The sequence below is a fragment of the Bufo bufo genome, chromosome 1, assembly GCF_905171765.1.
Source record: "Bufo bufo chromosome 1, aBufBuf1.1, whole genome shotgun sequence".
NCBI classification, from domain to species: domain Eukaryota; kingdom Metazoa; phylum Chordata; class Amphibia; order Anura; family Bufonidae; genus Bufo; species Bufo bufo.
Window position 1 is genome coordinate 525,597,137 of NC_053389.1, and position 26,517 is coordinate 525,623,653.

The 26,517-nt window shown below is 40.3% G+C and overlaps 1 protein-coding gene across 1 annotated transcript in view; it reads right to left on the bottom strand.

The window, feature by feature from the left end:
- The window catches only part of SLC13A1 (solute carrier family 13 member 1), a 77,585-nt gene that overhangs the window by 6,398 nt on the left and 44,670 nt on the right, over positions 1–26,517 (bottom strand). Inside the window, exons 9-15 of the mRNA XM_040411718.1 lie at positions 19,666–19,785; positions 17,369–17,467; positions 17,118–17,219; positions 16,103–16,206; positions 12,358–12,467; positions 6,964–7,125; positions 6,662–6,799 (exon numbers count right to left, since the gene is read on the bottom strand). Of these exons, the coding sequence (XP_040267652.1) occupies positions 6,662–6,799; positions 6,964–7,125; positions 12,358–12,467; positions 16,103–16,206; positions 17,118–17,219; positions 17,369–17,467; positions 19,666–19,785 (835 nt within the window). The remainder of the gene's footprint in view (positions 1–6,661; positions 6,800–6,963; positions 7,126–12,357; positions 12,468–16,102; positions 16,207–17,117; positions 17,220–17,368; positions 17,468–19,665; positions 19,786–26,517) is intronic.

The following is a 26,517-nucleotide window of genomic DNA, read 5'->3' on the forward strand; positions in this document are numbered from 1 at the left end:
TCATATTTTTCTAATTTAGGATCTTGCCCTAAATGGGTGTTTAATTAATAGTAGAATAGAACGACAGTATGTAAAGGGTGTATCTCACGCGGCCTGAACCAGACTAGGCCTCAATAAAAGATTTTTTTGCCCAAAATGGCTGCATTTTAAATGCCTGATTCAAACCCCTGTATGTAGAGGGAGTATCTCACAGGGCCTGAACCAGTGTTGGCCTGAACTAAATATTTCTTTGCCCAAAATGGCTGTATTTCAAATGGCTGAATCAAACCCCTGTATGTAGAGGGTGTATCTCACAGAACCTGAACCAGTGTAGGCCTGAATTCAATATTGGTGCACCAAATGGCAGTATTTAAAATCTCTGAATGTAACCCAAATGTATTAAGGGTGTATCTCACAATGACATCTGCATCATAGGCTGCCAACTCAATTTTTTGTGCCCAAACGAGTGTTTGTTTAACAACTGAATTTGACAGCAGTATATAAGCCTGTAATTTCACACGTGCTGATGCTGCAAGGCCTGAAAATTTAGTTTTTTGTCAAAAAACTGTGTTTTTCAAGCCCCAAAAAATGATGGGTGTATTTCTAGCTTAAATTGCACACTGACTAATACAGATGTAGATTGCCAAAAAAGTGTTTTTTTGGTAACAGAATATGAAAGCTGTATATATAAAACTTGAATTTAACACTTGCAGATCTGGAAAATACAGTTTTTTGAAAAAAATTGTGTGTTTTTAACCACCTCCGGACCGCCTAACGCAGATTCGCGTTCCGGAGGTGGCAGCGCTGCGCACAATCACGCATATACGCGTCATCTCGCGAGACGCGAGATTTCCTGTGAACGCGCGCACACAGGCGCGCGCGCTCACAGGAACGGAAGGTAAGAGAGTTGATCTCCAGCCTGCCAGCGGCGATCGTTCGCTGGCAGGCTGGAGATGTGTTTTTTTTAACTCCTAACAGGTATATTAGACGCTGTTTTGATAACAGCGTCTAATATACCTGCTACCTGGTCCTCTGGTGGTCCCCTTTGTTTGGATCGACCACCAGAGGACACAGGTAGCTCAGTAATATGTTGCACCAAGCACCACTACACTACACCCCCCCCTGTCACTTATTAACCCCTTATTCACCCTTGATCACCCCTGATCACCCCTGATCACCCCATATAGACTCCCTGATCACCCCCCTGTCATTGATTACCCCCCTGTCATTGATCAACCCCCTGTAAAGCTCCATTCAGATGTCCGCATGATTTTTACGGATCCACTGATAGATGGATCGCATCCGCAAAACGCATACGGACGTCTGAATGGAGCCTTACAGGGGCGTGATCAATGACTGTGGTGATCACCCCATATAGACTCCCTGATCACCCCCCTGTCATTGATTACACCCCTGTCATTGATCAACCCCCTGTAAAGCTCCATTCAGATGTCCGCATGATTTTTAAAGATCCACTGATAGATGGATCGGATCCGCAAAACGCATACAGACGTCTAAATGGAGCCTTACAGGGGCGTGATCAATGACTGTGGTGATCACCCCATATAGACTCCCTGATCACCCCCCTGTCATTGATTACCCCCCTGTCATTGATCAACCCCCTGTAAAGCTCTATTCAGATGTCCGCATGATTTTTACGGATCCACTGATAGATGGATCGGATCCGCAAAACGCATACGGACGTCTGAATGGAGCCTTACAGGGGCGTGATCAATGACTGTGGTGATCACCCCATATAGACTCCCTGATCACCCCCCTGTCATTGATTACCCCCCTGTCAGTGATCAACCCCCTGTAAAGCTCCATTCAGATGTCCGCATGATTTTTACGGATCCACTGATAGATGGATCGGATCCGCAAAACGTATATGGACGTCTGAATGGAGCCTTACAGGTGCGTGATCAATGACTGTGGTGATCACCCCATATAGACTCCCTGATCACCCCCCTGTCATTGATTACCCCCCTGTCATTGATCAACCCCCTGTAAAGCTCCATTCAGATGTCCGCATGATTTTTACGGATCCACTGATAGATGGATCGGATCCGCAAAACGCATACGGACGTCTGAATGGAGCCTTACAGGGGCGTGATCAATGACTGTGGTGATCACCCCATATAGACTCCCTGATCACCCCCCTGTCATTGATTACCCCCCTGTCATTGATCAACCCCCTGTAAAGCTCCATTCAGATGTCCGCATGATTTTTACGGATCCACTGATAGATGGATCGGATCCGCAAAACGCATACGGACGTCTGAATGGAGCCTTACAGGGGCGTGATCAATGACTGTGGTGATCACCCCATATAGACTCCCTGATCACCCCCCTGTCATTGATTACCCCCCTGTCATTGATCACCCCCCTGTAAAGCTCCATTCAGACGTCCGCATGATTTTTACGGATCCACTGATAGATGGATCGGATCCGCAAAACACATACAGGCGTCTCCCTGGAGCCTTCCAGGGGGGGTGATCACCCCATATAGACTCCCTGATCACCCCCCTGTCATTGATCACCCCCCCCTGTCATTGATCACCCCCCTGTCAGGCTGCATTCAGATGTCCGTATGATTTTTACGGATCCACGGATACATGGATCGGATCCGCAAAACACATACGGACATCTGAATGGAGCCTTACAGGGGGTGATCAATGACAGGGGGGTGATCACCCCATATAGACTCTCTGATCACCCCCTGTCATTGATCACCCCCCCTGTCATTGATCACCCCCCCTGTCATTGATCACCCCTCTGTAAGGCTCCATTCAGACATTTTTTTGGCCCAAGTTAGCGGAATTATTATTTTTTTTTCTTACAAAGTCTCATATTCCACTAACTTGTGTCAAAAAATTAAATCTCACATGAACTCACCATACCCCTCACGGAATCCAAATGCGTAAAATTTTTTAGACATTTATATTCCAGACTTCTTCTCACGCTTTAGGGCCCCTAGAATGCAGGGGCAGTATAAATACCCCACATGTGACCCCATTTCGGAAAGAAGACACCCCCAGGTATTCCGTGAGGGGCATATTGAGTCCATGAAAGATTGAAATTTTTGTCCCAACTTAGCGGAAAGGGAGACTTTGTGAGAAAAAAATAAAAAATATCAATTTCCGCTAACTTGTGCCCAAAAAAAAAATTTCTATGAACTCGCCATGCCCCTCATTGAATACCTTGGGGTGTCTCCTTTCCAAAATGGGGTCACATGTGGGGTATTTATACTGCCCTGGCATTCTAGGGGCCCCAAAGCGTGAGAAGAAGTCTGGTATCCAAATGTCTAAAAATGCCCTCCTAAAAGGAATTTGGGCACCTTTGCGCATCTAGGCTGCAAAAAAGTGTCACACATCTGGTATCGCCGTACTCAGGAGAAGTTGGGGAATGTGTTTTGGGGTGTCATTTTACATATACCCATGCTGGGTGAGAGAAATATCTTGGTCAAATGCCAACTTTGTATAAAAAAATGGTTGTCTTTTGCCAAGATATTTCTCTCACCCAGCATGGGTATATGTAAAATGACACCCCAAAACACATTCCCCAACTTCTCCTGAATACGGCGATACCACATGTGTGACACTTTTTTGCAGCCTAGGTGGGCAAAGGGGCCCACATTCCAAAGAGCACCTTTAGGATTTCACAGGTCATTTACCTACTTACCACACATTAGGGCCCCTGGAAAATGCCAGGGCAGTATAACTACCCCACAAGTGACCCCATTTTGGAAAGAAGACACCCCAAGGTATTCCGTGAGGGGCATGGCGAGTTCCTAGAATTTTTTATTTTTTGTCACAAGTTAGTGGAAAATGATGATTTTTTTTTTTTCTTACAAAGTCTCATATTCCACTAACTTGTGACAAAAAATAAAAACTTCCATGAACTCACTATGCCCATCAGCGAATACCTTGGGGTGTCTTCTTTCCAAAATGGGGTCACTTGTGGGGTAGTTATACTGCCCTGGCATTCTAGGGGCCCAAATGTGTGGTAAGGAGTTTGAAATCAAATTCTGTAAAAAATGACCAGTGAAATCCGAAAGGTGCTCTTTGGAATATGGGCCCCTTTGCCCACCTAGGCTGCTAAAAAGTGTCACACATCTGGTATCTCCGTATTCAGGAGAAGATGGGGAATGTGTTTTGTGGTGTCATTTTACATATACCCATGCTGGGTGAGAGAAATATCTTGGCAAATGACAACTTTTACCATTCTTTTATACAAAGTTGTCTTTTGCCAAGATATTTCTCTCACCCAGCATGGGTATATGTAAAATGACACCCCAAAACACATTCCCCAACTTCTCCTGAATACGGAGATACCACATGTGTGACACTTTTTTGCAGCCTAGGTGGGCAAAGGGGCCCACATTCCAAAGAGCACCTTTTTGATTTCACCAGCCATTTTTTACAGAATTAGATTTCAAACTCCTTACCACACATTTGGGCCCCTAGAATGCCAGGGCAGTATAACTACCCCACAAATGACCCCATTTTGGAAAGAAGACATCCCAAGGTATTCGCTGATGGGCATAGTGAGTTCATGGAAGTTTTTATTTTTTGTCACAAGTTAGTGGAATATGAGACTTTGTAAGAAAAAAATAAAAATAAAAAACCATCATTTTCCGCTAACTTGTGACAAAAAATAAAAAGTTCTATGAACTCACTATGCCCATCAGCGAATACCTTAGGGTGTCTACTTTCCGAAATGGGGCCATTTGTGGGGTGTTTGTACTGTCTGGGCATTGTAGAACCTCAGGAAACATGACAGGTGCTCAGAAAGTCAGAGCTGCTTCAAAAAGCGGAAATTCCCATTTTTGTACCATAGTTTGTAAACGCTATAACTTTTACCCAAACCATTTTTTTTTTTTACCCAAACATTTTTTTTTTATCAAAGACATGTAGAACAATAAATTTAGAGCAAAATTTATATATGGATCTCATTTTTTTTTCAAAATTTTACAACTGAAAGTGAAAAATGTCATTTTTTTGCAAAAAAATCGTTAAATTTCGATTAATAACAAAAAAAGTAAAAATGTCAGCAGCAATGAAATACCACCAAATGAAAGCTCTATTAGTGAGAAGAAAAGGAGGTAAAATTCATTTGGGTGGTAAGTTGCATGACCGAGCAATAAATGGTGAAAGTAGTGTAGGTCAGAAGTGTAAAAAGTGGCCTGGTCTTTCAGGGTGTTTAAGCCCTAGGGGCTGAGGTGGTTAAAACCCCAAAAAATGATGGGTGTATTTCTAGCTTAAATTACACACTGACTAAGGCCTCTTTCACACGACCGTATGGCTTTTTCAGTGTTTTGCGGACCGTTTTAAACGTATCCGTTGTTCCGTTTTTTGTTTCCGTTGTGTTTCCGTTCCGTTTTTCCGTATGGCATATACAGTATACAGTAATTTCATAGAAAAAATTGGGCTGGGCATAACATTTTTAATAGATGGTTCCGCAAAAAACGGAACGGATACGGAAGACATACAGATGCATTTCCGTATGCATTCCGTTTTTTTTGCGGACCCATAGACTTTAATGGAGCCACAGAACGGGATTTGCGGCCAAATATAGGACATGTTCTATCTTTTAACGGAACGGAAATACGGAAACGGAATGCATACGGAGTACATTCCGTTTTTTTTGCGGAACCATTGAAATGAATGGTTTCGTATACGGACCGTATACGGAACACAAAAAACGGCCTGCAAAACGGAAAAAAAAACGGTCGTGTGAAAGAGGCCTAATACAGATGTTGTAGATTGCCAAAAAAGTCTTTTTTTGGTAACAGACTATAAAAGCTGTATATATTAAACTTGAATTTAACACTTGCAGATCTGGCAAATACAGTTTTTTGAAAAAAATAGTGTGTTTTTAAAACCCCAGAAAATGATGGTGTATTTCTACTTTAAATTGCACACTGATTAATCCAGATGTTGTAGTTTGCCCCCAGAAATGGTGATTTGCAATGTCCCAAAAGCTGGTGCACTGAGCTTGCATAAAATGGCCGCCACCGCCACCCGCCTAACTAACAGAATTATAAAAGTTATTAATTTTTTTTGTCAATGGCCTCAGGTAGTAGGCATGGCTGTGATGGCTTCTAAGGTCAGACAGTTAACCCGTTTGTTGATTGGCTGCTGTGCAGCCTTTCAAAAAGCGCCAAGAAAGTGCCGAACACCGAACCCAAACTTTTACGGAAATGTTCGGGTTCGGGTCCGGGGTCCAAAAATCTTAAAGTTCGGTACGAACCCGAACTTTACAGTTTGGGTTCGCTCAACCCTATGTCAGTCTATTGCCATACCTATTTACTTTAGGGTATTAGTGCAAGTGAAGTTTTCATATTGTTTTTTTTTACTAGTAGCAATTTGTAGTTCCCCATTACAACCTTATGGGCCAAGTTAGTTGGCATGACGATAAACTGAAAGTCCTGAAACGTCTGGTATGTGAGTCTTTTTATTTTATTTTTTATTCTTAATTTACCAATATAATGGCTTGAGTGACATTTGTGAGAATATTTTCTACTCTTAGTTTACTCAAGGGCTATGTAAAATGTTTTCTACAGACTTTGCACAAAACTGTATTGCAATGGTATATAGCATTTTAAATTTCTATACTTCTGCAAGTTAAGATCATTATTTTCTTTAATCATCATGGACACCATAGGTGAATATCTACTTACCATGTCCATGACCTGTAGATGACCATAAGAAAAGACAATAGCATTTGGTGGGTTTGCTACTGGAAGAAGGAAGGCGAAAGAGGTGCATAGAGTTGTGGGGATGAGTATATAGAGTGGATTCACAGAGATTGCTTCAGCCTGCGTGAAACATGACAAAGACAAATAAAAAATAATAATTTACATTACATTCATTATTTTATAATTGCTTTAGCATTTTTATATTACATGAAGTATGTACCATTTCATGTAGTTCATCATATACTACTTTGCTTGAAGTAGCAATTTTGGGTTCACATACTCACCAGTGGTGCTAATATAGGTAGAAATATTGTTATTGTTGCAGGATTGCTGGCTACTTCCGTCACCGAGGTCACAATTACGCAAGCAATGAGCACAATAATCCATACAGGGAGTGAGCCGAGTGGAGTCATCTTGTTCCCTATCCACTGTGACAGTCCAGACACCTGAAAATAGCCCACAGATATATATAACTTGCTGCAGACTGAAGTACTGCATTTTATAAATGATATACCATACTTTAATCACTAAGCCAGGCCAGGTTAATTGTTCGTAAGGACTTCTTTAAAAGCTTTTGTTTTTTAATCGTTATCTCCTATTTATAAAATCTCTTTTTATAAAATCTATACTGAGTAGCTCCCATAAAGTGCTTTGGGGGACATCCTATCTTTACAGTACAGTTTTCCAGTTTGGATTACTTCTTATATTTATTTCAGGTGTCAATTTCTAAAAGGTTTTCCATTTGAACAATACAGTATGCTGATTTGATCCGTAAGAAGAACGATAACAAAATATAACCAATAAACAAATTGTTATATTTGACATTTATCCTTTCAAGAAAGCCTTCTACAATATACTTCAGGTCTGATCTGATATTTGCTGGCTGACAAGTCAAATACTAAATTTTAGATATGCTTTAGACAGAAATGAAGTTGAAGTTCACACCACATTTGAGCCATTCAGTATGGCACTGGTAGCGCTGTTCAAGCATGATGCCCGCTCGCGTGTGCAGCGGGCGTCATGGCCGGCAAGTCTCCGCTGTTTCAAACAGCAGAGACCTGCGGCTAATTACCGCAACCGGCAATAATGCCGATCGTGGTAATTAAGTGCTTTAGATGCCGTGATCAAGTGAGATCACGGCACTTGGGTGAGATCACGCTTCCGGGTTTAGTACTGAAGCCCCGTGCAGCCAATCGGGACTTCAGTACATGCGCTGAATGCTCCGAATCACTGTGAAGAAATTCAGAGCATTAATGGTGCCAGATGGCAGGCCAACATAAGAAATGAACAAAATGTAAAGAAATTGTAATTTTTTATATATAAATATAAACATCCTGGGTATCACCGAGACCGAAAACGCCCATAATATTAAAATAAAAAAATAAAAATTGGCAAATGGCGTAACGGAAAAAAGGGTCAAAATGGCCGATTCACTATTTTTTCATTGCTTCTCTAACCCCAAAAAATGAAATAAAATGTGGTCCAAGAGTCATGCACACTCCAAAATGGTATCAATAAAAACGATGAATTGGCCCGCAAAAAATAAGTCCCTAAACAGCTCAGTAGACATAAGTATAAAACAGATATGGGGGTCAGAATATGGTGATGTAAAAAAAAAGAAAAAAATCTAAAAATGTTAATTTCTTTTTACACTATTTACACATAAAAAAAAACTATAGATATGGGGTATCGTCGTAATCGTACTGACCCAGAAAATAAAGGGCATGGATCAGTTTTGCCATAAACGAAACGCCGTGGGAACAAAACCCGTAAAACGGTGGTGGGATTGCTTTTTTTTTCTAATTCCACCGCATTTTTCCCCGCTTCCCACTACATTTTATGCCATAATTAATGGTGGCATTAGAAAGTACAACTTGTCCCGCAAAAAATAAGCCCTCATACAGCTATGTGACTGGAATTATAAAAAAGTTATGGCTCATGGAAAATGGGGAAGAAAAATAAAAACACACAAAAAAAAACCCTCCAGTATCCTAAGGGTTAAAGGCAATCTGTCACCACAATTATGGACTATTATCTGCAGTAATACATGAATAGAACTGCAGTTAAAAGGATTGTCCCACAAAAAATATTATACCGTTTTCAAACCAGCACCTGGATCTGAATACTTTTGTAATTGCATATAATGAAAAATTTTGTATAGCCAGGGAGCTATTCATAAAATGGATCTGTATAGTGCCACCTGCTCTTTGTTTTATCCTTAAACTGCCTCCTGAGCTGTGATAGGGAAGAAGACCTGGGAGGGTGAGTGAATCTGCTGAGTGGCAGCGCCGTCCAGAGCTGGATTGTTAAGTTTATTTAGTTATTTTTAAACGTCTAATTGGGGGTCTGATCTGAAGAAGTTAGGGCTGGGGGGCCTGGTTTGATGCTGGGGGGTCTGAAGGAGTCTGGGGGGTCTGATGGGGGCTGATCTGAGGCTGGGGAGTCTGATGGGGGCTGATCTGAGGCTAATGGATGGTGGGGAGAGTCTGATAGGGGTCTGATCTGAGGCTGGGGGGTCAAATGGGAGGCTGATCTGAGGCTGGGGGGGGGGTCTGATGGGAGGCTGATTGAGGCTGATGGAGCCTTTGGGGGTCTGATAGGGTCTGATCTGAGGATAATGGAGGCTAGGGAGGGTCTAATGGGGGTCTGATCTGAGGCTGTTTTGAGGCTGATGGAGGTGGGGCAGATCTGAGGCTGAGAAAGGGACAAAGGCAGGGACAGTTGCGAAGGCAGGGAAAGCAGCAAGGAGAGTGAAAGCTGGGTGTACTTCTCTCCGGACCCCTCTGGGATGAGCTTGACTGCTATTAATGCCAAATAAAGAAAGAACTAAATATATCACATTCTCAACTTAAAAATTAGACTGCTATATTTGGTTAAAATGGTGCCTGTACTATATATAATATATATAATGCAGGACGCATTTTGTGCTGCAAGAATACAGCTCTATGGATTTTTTATAACTGAAGCGCAATTTCTGTAACTTACCCCTAAGTCAATTATATGTTTGACCAAATATAGCCGTCAAATTTTTAAGTTGAGAATTTTGTATGGCCCTCGAACGATGTTACAAATATCCAAATGGCCCTTGGCAGCAAAAGGATCCCCACCCCTGCTTTAAAGGAAAGCCTAACCTAGAAATGAATGATGCAGGGAAACAGTACATAAGCTTGTCCAGCCAGTTTGGTAGCCTGCAGACAGGGATGTAACAAATCACCATGGGGCCCCATAGCAAAACTTGTAATAAAACCACCCATCCTCCCATGACCATCTTCAGCAGCAAGTACTGTGTGTTGTCACGGTAAAGAATAAATGGACACAGTCATATCACAGTAATATAAAAATATGTGCAGTTATAACTCAAGTTCTAACTAAGGGATAATGTGCACAGTGATGTCACAATAAAGGGTTCAGACATAGTTACATAGTTAATATTTTTTTATTTTTATTTTTGCAGCAAAGCCGAATTTCCTCGTGCTTCGTGGTAATGAATCTATTTCCCCTGAAATGGCAGTAAAAAATAAAATAAAAAATTCTTACCTCCATTTGAGCATGAAGAGGCTGCCACTGCCATCTTGCTTGAAGATCCGGTGCACAGTGACGTATGACATCATCACACGCTGCACAAGATTTCTCGCTTGGTCTTCAAGCAAGATGACCGTGGCGGTTACTTCGTGATCAAATGGATGAGGTGAGAACAATTCGATTTTTTTTTAAACAAGCAACCACTAAAATGCTCTAATATAGCACTCAGGTGCCGCGATCAGTGATGAACGCAACATCTGAGAGGTTCAATGATGGGGGAGGTGCAATCGCCGTTCCCTATCATTGCACACACTATTTACAAATAAATGTGCTTTGTGACAACGTAATGCATCACAAAGCAAATCTTTTTGTAAAATTCGGTGATGCAGCCGAATCGAATTTTTGAGAACTTCGCTCATCTCTAGTGATAACCCACACCCATATATGCTGTGATATCACAGCACAGGAAAAAAGAACATATAATGTCACATGCAGGTATAATGATGTCCCAGTAGCGTAATGCAGTGATGTCATAGCACAGGAATAGTGCTAAAAGTAATGCTGCAGTGAAAGGAAGTGGCACACTGTAGGTATTAATATAATGGAACTTAGGCCTCTTTCACACTACCGTTTTTTTTTTTCGTTTTGCGGTCCGTTTTTTGCGTTTACGTATACGGAACCATTCATTTCAATGGTTCCGCAAAAAAAACGGAATGTGTTCCGTATGCATTCCGTTTCCGTATTTCCGTTTTTCCGTTCCGTTGAAAGATAGAACATGTCCTATTATTGCCCGCAAATCACGGTCCGTGGCTCCATTCAAGTCAATGGGTCCGCAAAAAAAACGGAACACATACGGAAATGCATCCGTATGTCTTCCGTTTCCGTTCCGTTTTTTCTGAACCATCTATTGAAAATGTTATGGCCAGCCCAATTTTTTCAATGTAATTACTGTATACTGTATATGCCATACGGAAAAACGGAACGGAACGACGGAACGGAAACGGAAACACAACGGAACCAAAAAAACGGAACAACAGATCCGTTAAAAACGGAACGCAAAACACTGAAATGGACATACTGTAGTGTGAAAGAGGCCTTAGAATGGGGCCACATTCAGTTTTCCACATCCCCTTCCTTCATCCTTAGTCATCATTAACTGCACTTTAGGTCTCACGGGAAATGGGAGACACTTGATCGGCCCCATAGTAGCTGCTGTGTCAGCTCCCCTGATACACTCATGTCTGTAGAATCGTACAAATCCTGCAGAGATCACAGAGGTTCATTTCCTTATCAGTAACACTTGTAACAGCTGAAAGGTTGTTTTTGTGTATATTTTCTAAGCTCAGTGTCCTTAATATGAATATCTACCTTAGGATACCATTTTTATTTGTTTCATCATTCTGTGGTGATTAGTTTCTTAAAGAGAAACTAACCTTTTGTTAAACTTTATTTAAAATATTCTAAATGGCCTAAAATAATTTTGTAATATATTTTATTCATGTTTTTTGCTGTTTTACTGAGCAAATAGGCAACTGAAGTCCTGGGTGCCTATAGAGCTTTAGAATCAGTGTACACATACACTGCTGACATGTAAGCAGTGTACAGGTATACAGATGCCAATGTACTAGTGGAATAGAAACCCCCTCAGCTTGGCTAAATCCTGTACCAATGTGCTATGTCAGGAGTGGGCTGCCTCAATGACATGCCATAATAGCACTGGCATCAGCGTTCATGTAGGCTACATGCACACAACCGTGCCGTTTTTTGCAGTCCGCAAACCGCGGATCCGCAAAAGACAGAAGCCGCCCGTGTGTCTTCCGCAATTTACGGAATGGGCGGCCCATTGTAGAAATGCCTATTCTTGTCTGCAAATCGGACAAGAATAGGACATGCTATATTTTTTTTGGAACGGTGCAACGGATGCGGACACCAGACAGAGTACTGTACGCATCTTTTGCGGCCCCTTGAAGTGAATGGGTCCGCACCCGAGCCGCAAAAACGGCGGCTCGGATGCGGACCAAAACAACGGTCGTGTGCATGAGGCCTTACTCAGTGACATCACTGCTGAGTGATGAATATCCTTTCCTGTACATATGTGGGTTTGTGCTGTGGATGCTTCTCAAATGGTGGTGTGGTTAAAAGAAGCTAGACTCTACCTCACATCCTTCAGCCAGTGCAAATCCACCACCAACAAGAATTCCAATATCCCATGGCATACAAGCTTGAAACTCCTTCCATGTAATAAGCGGGGCATAATCAAAAGAATCTATGAGAAAAAGAAGAATTGTACTTGAACAGATATCTCTTTGGATCTCTTTAGCTAATCTTCTCAACCATTGTTCTTATTGTTCCAATGTATCTAAAACATTAAAATGAAGCAACTTAGTGAAAAGACTTTGTTAAACCGCCTCTTGGGCCTAGAGTCCTATACAGACAACAAATGTATCTTGAATAGTTTTATCCTTTTCCTCTGTCCCCTACTTTGTTGTTAACCTGCCAAATAAGGCCAGTTTCAAACCTGTGGCATAGCTGGATACTGCCATCTGCCCGCTGGATCCCATTGACTATAGTGGACTCTGGCAGAAATCCAGCCACTACCCCAATATATGAAGTTGCCTCATTTTTTATTTATTTCAGATACAATACAATATGTAGTTTCAAAGTTGTATATATAGGCTTTATAGGTACGTTAAATAGGTTATCCCATGAAAAGTATTACCAGGCAATGAATAGCGCATTTGTTTGAATTATTATTTCAATATCCATTCAATAAAAATATCATTAACTTTTTATGTACCTTACATTTTACTTTCTGGTAGATATGCATCTCTGGAGCTATATGAGATTTACGATGTAGTGGACGAAGGGGTTAAAGAGGACCTTTCACCAGAGGAAAGCCTCTAAACTAACTATACAGAAATGTAGAGCGGCGCCCAGGGAACCCGCTGCACTTACTGTTATCCCCGGGCGCCGCTCCGTTCGCCCGGTATAGCCTCCGGTATGTAAGTAGTTAGGCTCCACCCACTTGATCCTGCTGGCGTCTTCTTCTCCTATGCTGTAGCGCTGGCCAATGGCAGCGCTCAGCTCATAGCCAGGCTATGAGCTGAGCGCTGCGATTGGCCAGCGCTACAGCATAGGAGAAGGAGACCGCGGCAGGCTCAACTGGGTGGAGCCTAACTACTTACATACCGGAGGCTTACCGGGCGAACTGAGCGGCGCCCGGGGATAACAGTAAGTGCAGCGGGATCCCTGGGCGCCGCTCTACACTTCTGTATAGTTAGTTTAGAAGCTTTCCTCTGGTGAAAGGTCCTCTTTAACAAGAGCTAATTGCAGTGCATCCTGGGAGATGCAGATCCTAGATTATCTGTAACCCACCCACAGAAAGGCAAGAATGTCCTCTAAAATGTGATCAACAAACTGTTTTAAATGAGTGGAATAACCCTTTAACATTAACTTGCTCTGATATACAGTCCTGATCAAAAGTTTAAGACCACTTGAAAAATGGCAAAAAATCATATTTAGCATGGTTGAACTGCATAAGCAGGGTCTCTCACAGCGCGCCATCGCTGCTGAGGTGGGACGCAGTAAGACAGTCATTTGGAATTTCTTAAATGATCCTGAGGGTTATGGAACAAAAAAGTCAAGTGGAAGACCAAAAAAAATTTCATCAGCACTGAGCCGGAGGATACAATTGGCTGTCCGTCAGGACACTGGACGATCCTTGACCCAAATTAAGGCCCTTACTGGTGCTGACTGCAGCCCCATAACCATCAGACGGCATCTGAGACTGAAGGGCTTCAAAAACAAAAAACGTCTTTAAAGACCTCGTCTCCTTGAACGCCACAGAACTGCTCGTTTGGACTTTGCAAGAGAGCACCAAACATGGGACATTCAAAGGTAGAAGAAAATGTTATTCTCTGATGAGAAAAAATTTAACCTTGATGGTCCTGATGGTCTCCAACGTTACTGGCATGACAAGCAGATCCCACCTGAGATGTTTTCTACGCGCCACAGTGGAGGGGGCGCCATAATGGTCTGGGGTGCTTTTTCCTTCAGTGGAACAATGGAGCTTCAGGAAATGCAGGGGCATCAAATGGCCGCTGGCTATGTCCAGATGTTGCAGAGAGCATTCCTCATGACTGAGGGCCCTCGTCTGTGTGGTAATGATTGGGTTTTTCAACAGGACAACGCTACAGTACACAATGCCCGCAGGACAAGGGACTTCTTCCAGGAGAATAACATCACTCTTTTGGCCCATCATGCGTGTTTCCCTGATCTAAATCCAATTGAGAACCTTTGGGGATGGATGGCAAGGGAAGTTTACAAAAATGGACAACAGTTCCAGATAGTAGATGGCCTTCGTGCAGCAGTCTTTACCACTTGGAGAAATGTTCCCACTCACCTCATGGAAACGCCTGCATCAAGCATGCCGAAACAAATTTTTGAAGTGATAAACAATAACAGCGGAGCTACTCATTACTGAGTTCATGTTTGGAAGTAGGATTTCTGTTTTGGGGGGGTTTAGTTTTTTTTTGGAGGTGTGGTCCTAAACTTTTGATCAGCTGAAAAACACCTGTTTCAGTTTATTTGTTGTTTTCATTAAATTGAATGCTCAAAAAATGTTTTGTCTCACTCCCATTTCTTCTTGTTGCATGTTGAAGCTCTACTTAGAACTTTGTTAAGATCCAGCCATGCTAAATATGATTTTTTGCCATTTTTCAAGTGGTCTTAAACTTTTGATCAGGACTGTATTTGAAGTAAAGTGATTTTAAAGGGCCACTAAACCCAGAATCCAAGAAAGAGTAAAGAACAAGCAACAAAACATAACATAATGTCTTATGTGTCTTTGTTATTTTTACCACAATTGCAGACCATGAAAAATAAAGTGTATTGTTCTCCCAGGCTGCATGTCTTCTCCTCCTCCCTCTCTCTCCCTGATGCTAGGACACATAAGCCAGGAAGTTTAGGAAGAGTGAGCTGGGTTTAGTCTGGATAACTTTTGCCTACACAGTTAGTGTGGCTATTTTTTGGGAAGAAATCTCCTAGTTACTAATAATAGAAAATAGATTTGTTAACAGCACCAGCCATAGAATATACAGCTGAGTAGCTGATCTGCCCAGTTACGCAGTGATAATTCTGCAGCTTGTCATTCAGGGAGATGTAATTGGAACTGCTGAAAACGAACTTTTCCTTAAAATATACCCCTCCTCACTCTTAAATAGTGCTATTGCTAGACAGATTTGCTTTTTGGGAAAGCTGGGTAACCATCACATGGAACTGTAATGGACTGCAGTATACCAAATCCACCAAGATAAATCCCGCTCCCCATTCCTAAATAGTGCCATAGCTGGGCAGATTTGCTTTCCAGGGTCCCTCATGGCAGCAGTAGACTGAGAAGTGATTACTTATCTATATAGGAGATACTATCATTTGTACTGACTGCTACAGAAGGACCATATTTTGTATTTCAATATCAATGGCATAATATTGGTGAAATAAAAAAGATAAACTGCCAAAAATTCAAAAAAATGTTTGTTTTTTTTTATAAATATTGAGTTTAAGAAAATATAACTTTTTGATGGAACTGACCTTTTAAGGAATAAATAATGGAAATAAAGTATATTGCAAAGTTTTTGCAGTGTTAGTGTTTTGTGTAGTTTAGAGATTTAATGGACTCTAAAATCTATATGCAAAAATCCTCTATAACACAAATCACAGCAACATAATAGTGGTGCATTGTTTCTTACAAGGGCACAGCGAATATAATTATGCTTTATTTGCTTTAAAAAATTGCTACAGATTATCTTAGATGAAGACATGCATAGACCATTGTGTATAATTGCTCAACAGCAACCATGAACTCAAAGCAATCTCCAGTAAATTGTATATAGAATACTCAACTGATTTTGCCAGAAGTTTTTATTTTCCATGGATTTGCAGGGATGATAAAGAAAAGAAGACCCAAAAGCAAAGCAGCTGTTGAATCCGTAGCATAGCCTTTGTACCTAGAAATAAAGATAACTATGACAGACTCTGGATATTCTGGACATATACAATGGGATAAATGTTATAAAATTATGTTTACATTATGTTTGGTGGAATAAGACTTTTGAGTCTTTTTTTATCTTCAAAATACAGAATATGAACTCAGCATGAGGGAGATAGCAAATATTCCCATAGAAATTTGAAGGATTTGTACCCACTCTTCAGTGAGAAGTGAAATGGTCCTAACAAAAGTTTATGTCTGAAGCTAATTCTCCTGAGGATAGGTCATCAATATCAAATTCCTGGAGAAGCCATTCAACATAGAAAGTTATCTATCAGCTTCCAGCAGTTCTTTGACTTTCATGTAACGATTAGCTTTATCTGCATTAGGTCTCATGCACACAATCGTTGTTGGCCGGTGTCTGTGACTTGAATGGGTCAGCAATCCGGAAGGTGCGGTGTAGAATGGAGGCATGCACTACTTTTTTCCGGTGCGGACCATCGAATGCGGATTGCAGACGGTGGCCACACGGTCGGTACCCTTGCATTGCGGACCGCTATTTGCGGTCCACAGCACGGGCCTGGCCAGTACACGTTCGTGTGCAGGACCCCTTAGTTATCTTTTTGTTTTGGTCTTCATTTTGTATTATTTTCAGTTGAGTTTGGATTGAAAATTTAGAATGTATTTCTATTTTTACATTGCATTTTGGTCTCAAGTATTTTCCCACTACAATGTCTACCCTGGAACAAATTAATATTGTAACTTGAGGGAGCAGTGGTTTATCTATACATTATATTTAAATAGTTTTTGTTTATATGTTCAAATAAGTTTTAGGTGGACATATTTAACTGTATTTGTAGCATTTATATATATTTAAAGTATATATAATATCAGAAGCTAAACAAATGTGTAGAACAGCACAATACTTACTTAGGAAATAGTGTAGACCACCCAGGTATAAATCCAGGGTCTCTAGTAAACCACAGCAGAGCCATTAGAAGAAAAAGGATGAAGGTCATAATTTCCTGATAGCTACATAAAAAAGAAAAAAAAAGGTTACTTTGTATTTTTGGTCATAGATATGCTTCATGTTTTACTATATATATATACACACTGTATATATGTGTGTGTGTGTGTGTGTATATATATATATATGTATTTTTTCTATTTTCTCCAAATACCTCACAGAGCCAAGTTTTTTGTATTCCTCCAGAATGACTTTTGCGGAAGCAGTTTCCCTTTCTGTTTTTTCCTTGCCACATCTAAACATCTCTTTAAAGCTTAAATAAAAAAATGAGATATATTTTTTGTTTCAAGTAATTATGAACTGTGTTTCATTGTAAATATACACATAATCCATGCCTAAACAAGCCTGTCCAGGTGCTTCCAAATTATGCATACAAGGATATACTGTGAAAATTATAGTAGACATTGTGGAAGATTTATCAAGAATGGCGTTCCCATACTCCTATAGTCTTTATCCTCCTGCACTGGAGTAAGATGCGCCTAATGTAATAAAAGGCAGATGCCCTTTATTAAATTAGGCACATCTCCTGCACTCTATGTGCTAAAAACTCAAAGTCATAACTAAAGCCAGTTTCTGGCATGTTATCGTAAATCGTGAAGCTTTACCCTCCTCTCACTTAGCCTTGCCCTTTTCTTGCCACTTTAGAAAAGTGACAAGAAACTTAGAAACTGCAAATTATGGTGTGCTCCATGATTTGCGGCTTTTTAAAGCCACAATAGTGCCATAAATTGTATGATAAATCTTCCCCAATGTGTGTGTTTGCAGTTCCATAATCTAAAACCAGAGTCAGTATAACTATTTATTTGTGGCCATATATGTGTTTGTTTTTATAGCCTCTGCTCTATTGGCACATACAAAACCTGTCATAACCTTTTCCCACAAAACTATACAACAATCTGCTCAGCTTCTCTTGCTCTATCTATAACATGCTGCCTGCCGCTCAAACACCATGTTCGGCATGACAGGTTCTGATTAGTGATTGACAGCCTTCCCTCTTTGACTGTCTGTATAGAGATTAATTGATTGATTATTTGATCACTGATAGAACCGTATCCTTGACTTTAAAGCCCAGAATGAGCAGGGATATAAATCAATGAAATACAAGTTATACTGAATCATAAAACTATATATAAATCTGCTCAGCTCCTCCTGCTCTATAACATGTGAAATTGTAGGAACCATTCCCCCTATGTGTTTTATATTCTTACTTATATCATCTGTACTGGCAAAGTAAAGGTTAAATTACATTTATAAATCTGCTACCAGCGACCTCCCCATCCAACTCTTTGTATAGACACATAGCTGTCGTTTACCTGATTAAAATGTAGTTTTTCTTTTGTTGATCTGAGGCTCTGTTCACGAGTTATGATGCCTTTTCTTAATAAGCAATTTAGGCCTTCGGTGGAACAAGGGAGCTTCCATCACTCATGTTGTACCCATGCTCCACTCATTTCTGTGGCGAGTCCCTCCCTCGCTGTTTTGCCACTGCCTGGCCCTGTAAAGCAGCCAGGGAGAGGATGGCCACAGGAGTGAAGCTTAGGCGCAACAAGAGCAACAGTGATGCCCTCATTGTACCAAAGGACTAATTTGCATATTAATAAAAAGTATTGGCTAATTAACTTCGATACGAATGTCAGGTAAAATTTGTTTCTTCATGAAGCCGAATTTCCTGGCGCTTTGTGGTCACGAATCAATTTTTCCTGAAATGGCAGTAAAAAACAAAAAATACATACTCGCCTCATCTATTTGCTTGCAAAGTGACCATCTTGGTTGAAGAAAACGCGCAAAAATCTAGCGCTCGCTGTTGTGTGACGCCACCAAGTCATTATGCTGGCTGGGCGCGGTGATGTCATCAGTAATGATATCATCGCGTCTGCCCAGCATGATGACGTGGGGACGAATCTCTGAAAACTTCGCTCACCTCTAATCACAGTGCAGGAATGGAATCTTGGATCAACAAAAGAAAAACTGCGTTTTTATCAGGAACTACAGCTATATGCCTATGCAAACAGTTGGATAAGCAGGTCGCTGGTGACAGATTCCCTTTAACTCACGATATCTATTATGCAGTGAGAACTTATTAATGCATAGAAGAAGGTGTGCGGTTTAATTGTATGTGCAGTGTGTCTAAGTCAGAATAACAATTAGAAAAAAGGGTTCGTGAATTTTTAGGTTTCTGTTTCAGTAAGTATATAGTTATACTGTAAAATTAGCTTGTGCCAGTTATGTTATTTAAAGGGCAACACCATATTCCACATAACTGAAGTGAGAATGCATTCTATCACATAGGCCTTGTTCTCTTGTAGGGATAATTATAAAATTTCATACATATGCATACTATTAACATATTTTTAAGATGTCAGTTAACCTAAAAAAAATCTTGAACTATGGAAATTGCTGATGGGCATGGAATTACAGTATTTTTTTACATAATGAAAATGATAATCTTACTTGAATCCCAAGAAGAGCCACTGAATCCATAACCAGGAAAGTATAGTTAAAATGATGGTGATTGGAATGCAGAGAAGAAACCATGTTCCAAAATTAATCTCTGTGCTTAGTGGATAGCGCCTAAAGGAAAAGTCCATGTAAAAACTGCATTAGGCATATCAAAAAGTTGTTTCACACATCCTTATTTAATCGTGCTTACTGGAGCCACTTGTCTATATATTTTGTTTCACTGCCTGGCATAAAGTTTCTATACTGTTCAGTGAGTCTTGGGGTCAGTTTCTACCATCATGCTTTTTATCTTGCCTCATTTGGGCACAGCTAGGGTTAAATTGGTTTTGTTAAATGCGTAGGCCAAGTGATACTGAACATTTTTTCTATATACTTTATTGATTTTGCTTTTTTTAATGAAAAAAACTGACCCTGAATTTGACTTTTGGCAGTGAGTTCTTCACTCACTTCGCTGCCCTGCCCTCACTGCCTCTCTTATATATAGCTAAAGTTGGCCATAGTTGACTCACAGTGTCCATGTGATCTATATGCCCAGCCCGCTTACTAACTATCTATCCGCTGGGAGATGCAAGAGATCACTGCCAGCTCTCCTGCATCTGCCGGTAGCTCATTAGTCAGCGTGCCCAGCATATAGATCGCACAAACATGTATATATTATTTGTTGCCTACCTTAGCCATATATGAGGGAGGCAGCGAGGGCAGGGTAGCGGAGTGAGTGGGGAGTGCCTTCACTGCGTTGTGAGGACAGATTAGCTAGAAGTTCAGGGTCCGTTTTTTCATAATAAATAAATAAAGTATATAGGAAAAAGGTCATTTTGTGTGTGGATCTTTTTGCCTTATGTGTTTATTTTCCCTGCTATATAGTCTGACTTGTGTGTCCTGCCCATGGTTGTACAAGTTCTGTGTGTTAAAATTCTGTCTGCTTGTTCTAGGTCTGAATTCTAACCTTGTTCTGTTTGCTATTCCCCAGTGTCTGTTCCATAGATTTGTATGTATTCTGTGTGCCTCACCTTGTCTTGTTTATGTGGTTGTCTTGACCTTGTATATACCCAAACAGCCTATTATCTACCTGGTTCTGTCTGTGTGCTTTGTCTGTGCCTCCAGTGCATTGCACTGGAGTCTCTGACCTCTGTGTGTCAGCTGCCAACTACACTGGGACTATTCTAAGAGGTAGAGGCCTGATTGCTCCTGTACAGCAAATTCCATATCACTGTATAGGGGTAAAAGGGTAAAAACCATGGGACCACCTGAATAACACCTTCAGGACTAGCCCTAAGTCAAACTGGTTAGGTGGTATAGTGGTTCCACAACCATTTTCCGTAACACGTGTTGAAAAAAGTAGTTACAGCAGCCTCATAAATATGCCTTTTGACCCAAATGTAGTGTTTACATTAAATTTAAACCTAAAAGGAAATCCCAGAAAAACGTTTTCTATCCTCCTCTCCACGTTTGTAAATGAGCTGGTATATATAATTGTTTGTTCACTAAATTTACATATCAATTTACCAATGCATTTTCAGCCTCTATTACTTTCAGCATTTAAATCATATAACCCCCAATGAGACTTGTGTGGACAGAAAGTCAGTTTCCATTCATTCCTATGAGAGCCCCAGTGTCAGACTCATAGGAACTAAGAGAGAGAACTGACCACTTCCAAGTCTCCAATCGGTTCACATGAGCTAACTGCCAATAGTAATGGAGGCCAAAGTAAGTTCCAATTCCATACCAGCAGAAACAGGAAGAACAAAAAAGTTTGCTTGGAGTGAGAACTCTTTGAGGACAATTCTCTGTTTGTGCATTTTGGTTTTTTACTCTCTGCCTTCCCAGAGCCATAACCTTTTCTTATTTTTCCATTCATACATCCATATGAGGGCATCGTTTTTTGCAGGTCAATTTGCTTTTCTAAAAATCTAATTTTTTCCTTTTTTTTGTTTTTTTTTTTAAGCCCCTTTCCCTAGGGAATCTGAATGTGTGTCATTAGATTGCTTCTCCCATATACTAATGTGATTTAATATGGTAGTATGGCCTACATTGGAATATACATTTGATAGGCCTAGTAGCCTTGTACAGGCTCCTGCGTATAACCATCAACTAAAGGCTTCCCCGGTTTCAGCTTGTGAAAGCCACCTCAGATGCCATGGTCACAACTGACCATGACATCTTAGGGGTAAAATGTCTGCAGTCGGTGTTATTGCCATTCACAGACATTAGCCCCGGGTGTCTGCTGTGTGAAAGGTAGCCGGTACCCTGTGGCTATGGTGCCAGCTCCATTTTGGAGTGGGCGCCATATTTAAAGAGACATCTGCCATACTTATACTGTGTGTGTCATCCAGGGGTTAAAGAGGATCTGTCATCACAAAATGCAGTGCAATCTGCAGTATGTTATAGAGCAGGAAGAGTTGAGCAGATTGATGTATAGTTTTGTGGAAAGCATTCAGTAAAACTTGTAATTTTTGAATAGAATGTCTGCTTTTTATCACTTTAGTTATACATGGGGGAGATTTTTATCAGTGATTGATATCATTCTCTGTGTAAGTGTGTATACATAGATAGCTGTCAGTCACTGATCGCTGTACATGGAGGAGGTGTTATCAGTGATTGATAGCATTCTCTGTGTAAGGCCTCATACACACAACCGTATGTATTTTGCGGTCCTCAAAAAACTGATCCACTGGCCCCTAATAGAACAGTCCTATCCGTATATGCAATGCGGCCAATAATAGGACATGTTTTATTTTTTTGCGGAACGGAAATACGGATATACGGAAACGGAATGCACACTGAGTAACTTCCATTTTTTTGCGGACCCATTGAAATGAATGGTTCCGTATACGGTCTGCAAAAAACCGGGAATGGACACGGAAAGAAAATATGTTTGTGTGCATGAGGCCTAAGTGTGTATACAGAGATAGCTGTCAGTCACTGATAGTTGTACACGGGGGAGATGTTATCAGTAATTGATAGCATTCTCTGTGTAAGTGTGTATACATAGATAGCTGTCAGTCACTGATAGTTGTACACAAGGGAGGTGTTATCAGTGATTGATAGCATTCTCTGTGTAAGTGTGTATACAGAAATAGCTGTACATGGGGGTGGTTTTAAATATAGAAAGAGCAGAAATATAAATGAATAAATTACAAGTTTTACTGAATCTTTTCCACAAAACTATATATCAATTTGCTCAGCTCCTCCTGCTCTATAACATGGTGCTTGCAGACTGCACTGCATTTTGTGATGACAGTTCCTCTTTAAGGAAGCCTTCTGGGTGAAATGCAACTTTGATTTTTTATACTACAAGATACTATTTTCTTTTAATCCACTTAATTAATGTTATCTTAGAATTAAATGTTTTCATTTTAACCCCTTCAAGATATCCCCATAGATGTATGGCAGATGTCCAGAATTTAAAGGGCTCCATAGGGATGTTGTCATTGCAGTCTATGGGAGAAACAATCAGACGATCGCATGTTAAAGTCCCCTAGAGGGACTTAAAATAACGGTAAAAAAAGTTTTTAAACTTTCTAAAAGTATAAAAAGTAAAAAAATCCCTCTTTCCTCATTTGAAAAATATATAAACAATAAAAAAAAGGCCATTAGCGTTGCCACATCCCACAATACCCAGACTTAAAAAATAAAGATATTTATTTTGTATGGTGAACAGCATAATTGAAAAAATCAATATAGCTGATTCGCAGCTTTTTGGTCGCTTCACCTCCCCCTAATAAATTAAATAAAAAATGATCAAAAAGTCATGCACAGTTCAAAATGGTATCAATAAGTGTACGGCTACACAACGACACTGGTTGCACAACGCGTTGTGGCACTGGCTGAGACAGATGTCTCGCGGTCAGAGTGGCCATGTAGCCATACCCTAAAAACTACAGATCACACTGGTGTCACACAGCTCCATAGACATTAAAACAAAAGAAAAATTCTACAAATGTGGTATCGCTGTAATTGTACTGACTAGCAAAATAGATTTAACATGCCAGTGTTACGCATAGGGAATGCCGTAAAAACAAAACCCTTAAAACTATGGTTTTCCAGATCCACCCCATTTAGAATTTTTTGGTGCCATTAAAAATTTCAAGTTGTTCAGCATATGAATAGAAAAATAAAAAAAGTTATGGCCCCAGGAAGACAGAGTCAAAATGAAAAATGTAAAATTGCTGGGTCCTTAAAGGAGTTGTACAAAGGGAAGATGACTTACTTGCCTCCCAGTGCCGGCTCCTCATTCCTTCTACTGCATGTCAATGTCTGATTTGGCATTGCTGCAGCCAATCACTGGACTTAGCGTTGTCTGGCTCCCTTTGCGTCATAACAAATGGTCACATGACACAAAGGGAAGGTGGATACCTCTAAGGTCAGTGATTGGCTGCGCTGATGTCAAACTAGATGTTGACATTGTTGGAGCCCAGCCAGACATCGCAGGCCTGCAGGATAAGGAGTCGGTGCTGGGAATGAAGTAAGTCATCTTCTTTTTCAGGTCTGGCAGAACTCCCCCGCAACCCCCCGCATTCTTGCATAACCCCCTTAACCACCTGCCGTCCGCCCATAGACTATAAATGTCCAGAAGGTGGTTCTCTATCTCTGAATGGACATTTAAAACGTCCATTGAGAGATTGCAGCTGCAGCAGTGACAGCAGGGCAACCCTTAGAGAAGGCAGGGACAGTGCCCAGGTGTCCATGCCTTCCAGATCGCTGTATACACACCGAGCGCTGTGTATACAGTGCAGGAAGCGCTATAAGCTTCCTGTTCCGGCCCGGCGGTCATGTGATCGCCGGGGACGGGAGAGTGCAGTAGCTGTGAGGTCTTTGACAGACCTCGATCAGCCCTGCACTGAGGCTGTACAGCGCTGTATTGCGCTGTACAGCCTCTCTGGGGGGTGTATTTCTCCTGTAACTGGGGCTACTATGTGAGCCCCAGTTACAGGAGAAATCAACAGTGAAAAAAATAAAGTGAAGTTAAATGTCTCCTAGAGGTCTTGTATGACCTTATGGGGGACGAAAAGTGTAAAATAAAAAAAAATAAAATTAAGTGTTAAAAAAATAAAAAAATTAAAAAGTTTTCACATGTAAAAAAAAAAATTCCCCAAGTAAGGAATAAAAAAAAATGTTAAAAATAGAAAAAATAAAATAAAATAGACATATTTGGTATTGCCACGTCCGTGACAGTCGGCTCTATAAATATATCACATGATCGACCCAGTCCGATAAACACCATAAAAAATAAAAAAACTGTGTAAACCCTTACATCACAAAAAGTACAACACCAAGTGATCAAAAAGGCATATGTCCCACAAAATTGTACCAATAAAGCCGTCACCTCATCCGCAAAAAATTAGCCCCCTCATAAGAAAATCTCTTAAAAAAATTATATATAGCTCTAACATGGAGACACTAAAACATCATTTTTTTGGTTTCAAAAATGCTATTATTTAATAAAGTGAAATAAATAAAAAAGTATACATATTAGGTATCGCCGCGTCGGTAACAACCAGCTCTATAAAAATATCACGTGACCTAACCCCTTGGGTGAACACCGTAAAAAAAAAAAAATGTGTAAAAAAAAAAGAAGCTATTTTTGTCACCTTACATCACAAAAAGTGCAACACCAAGTGATCAAAAAGGCGTATGTCCCACAAAATAGTACCAACAAAACCGTCACCTCATCCCTGAAAAAATGAGCCCCTACATAAGAAAATCGCTCAAAAATTTAAAAAAATATAGCTCTCAGAACATGGACACATTAAAACAATTTTTTTGTTTCAAAAATGCTATTATTGTGTAAAACTTAAATAAATAAGAAAAAGTAGACATATTAGGTATCACCATGTCCGTAACGATCTGCTCTATAAAAATGTCACTTGACCGAACTCCTCGGGTGAACGCTGTAAAAATAAATAAATAAAAACTGTGCTAAAAGAACCATTTTTTTGGTCACCTTGCCCCATATAGTGTTATAATGAATGATCAAAAAATCATATGTACCCAAAAATAGTACAATAAAACTGGCACCTTATCCCCTAGTTTCCAAAATGGGGTCACTTCTTGGGAGTTTCTACTGTAAGGGTGCATCAGGGGGCTTCAAATGGGACATGGCATCTAAAAACCATGTGGCTCTCCTTTTCTTCTGCGCCCTGCCTTGTGCCCATACAGCAGTTTATGACCACATGTGGGGTGTTTCTGTAAACCGAAGAATCTGGGTAATAAATATAGATTTTTGTTTGGCTGTTAACCATCGATGTGTTAAAGAAAAAATTTGATTAAAATTGAAAATCTGCCCAAAAAATGAAATTTTAAAATTTGATCTCCATTTTCCTTTAATTCTTGTGGAACGCCTAAAGGGTTAACAAAGTTTTTAAAATCGGTTTTAAGTAACTTGAGGGGTGTAGATTCTACAATGCGGTCATTTATGGGGGGTATCCACTATGTAGGCCCCACAAAGTGACTTCAGACCTGAACTGGTCCTTAAAAAGTGGGTTTTGGCAATTTTCTTAAAAATTTTAAGAATTGCTTCTAAACTTCTAAGCATTCTAACATCCTAAAAAAATTAAATGACATTTCCAAAATGATGTCAACATAAAGTAGACATATGGGGAATGTTAAGTAATAAATATTTTATGAGGTATCACTTTCTGTTTTAAATTTGGTAAATTGTGGATTTTTTCATAAATAAAGGTGAAATATATTGACTCAAATGTATGACTAGCATGAAGTGCAATGTGTCACGAGAAAAACAATCTCTGAAAAGTAAAAGCGTTCCAAAGTTATTACCACATAAAGTGAGATATGTTAGATTTGCAAAATTAAGCCTGGTCAGGAAGGGGGCAAATGGCCCGG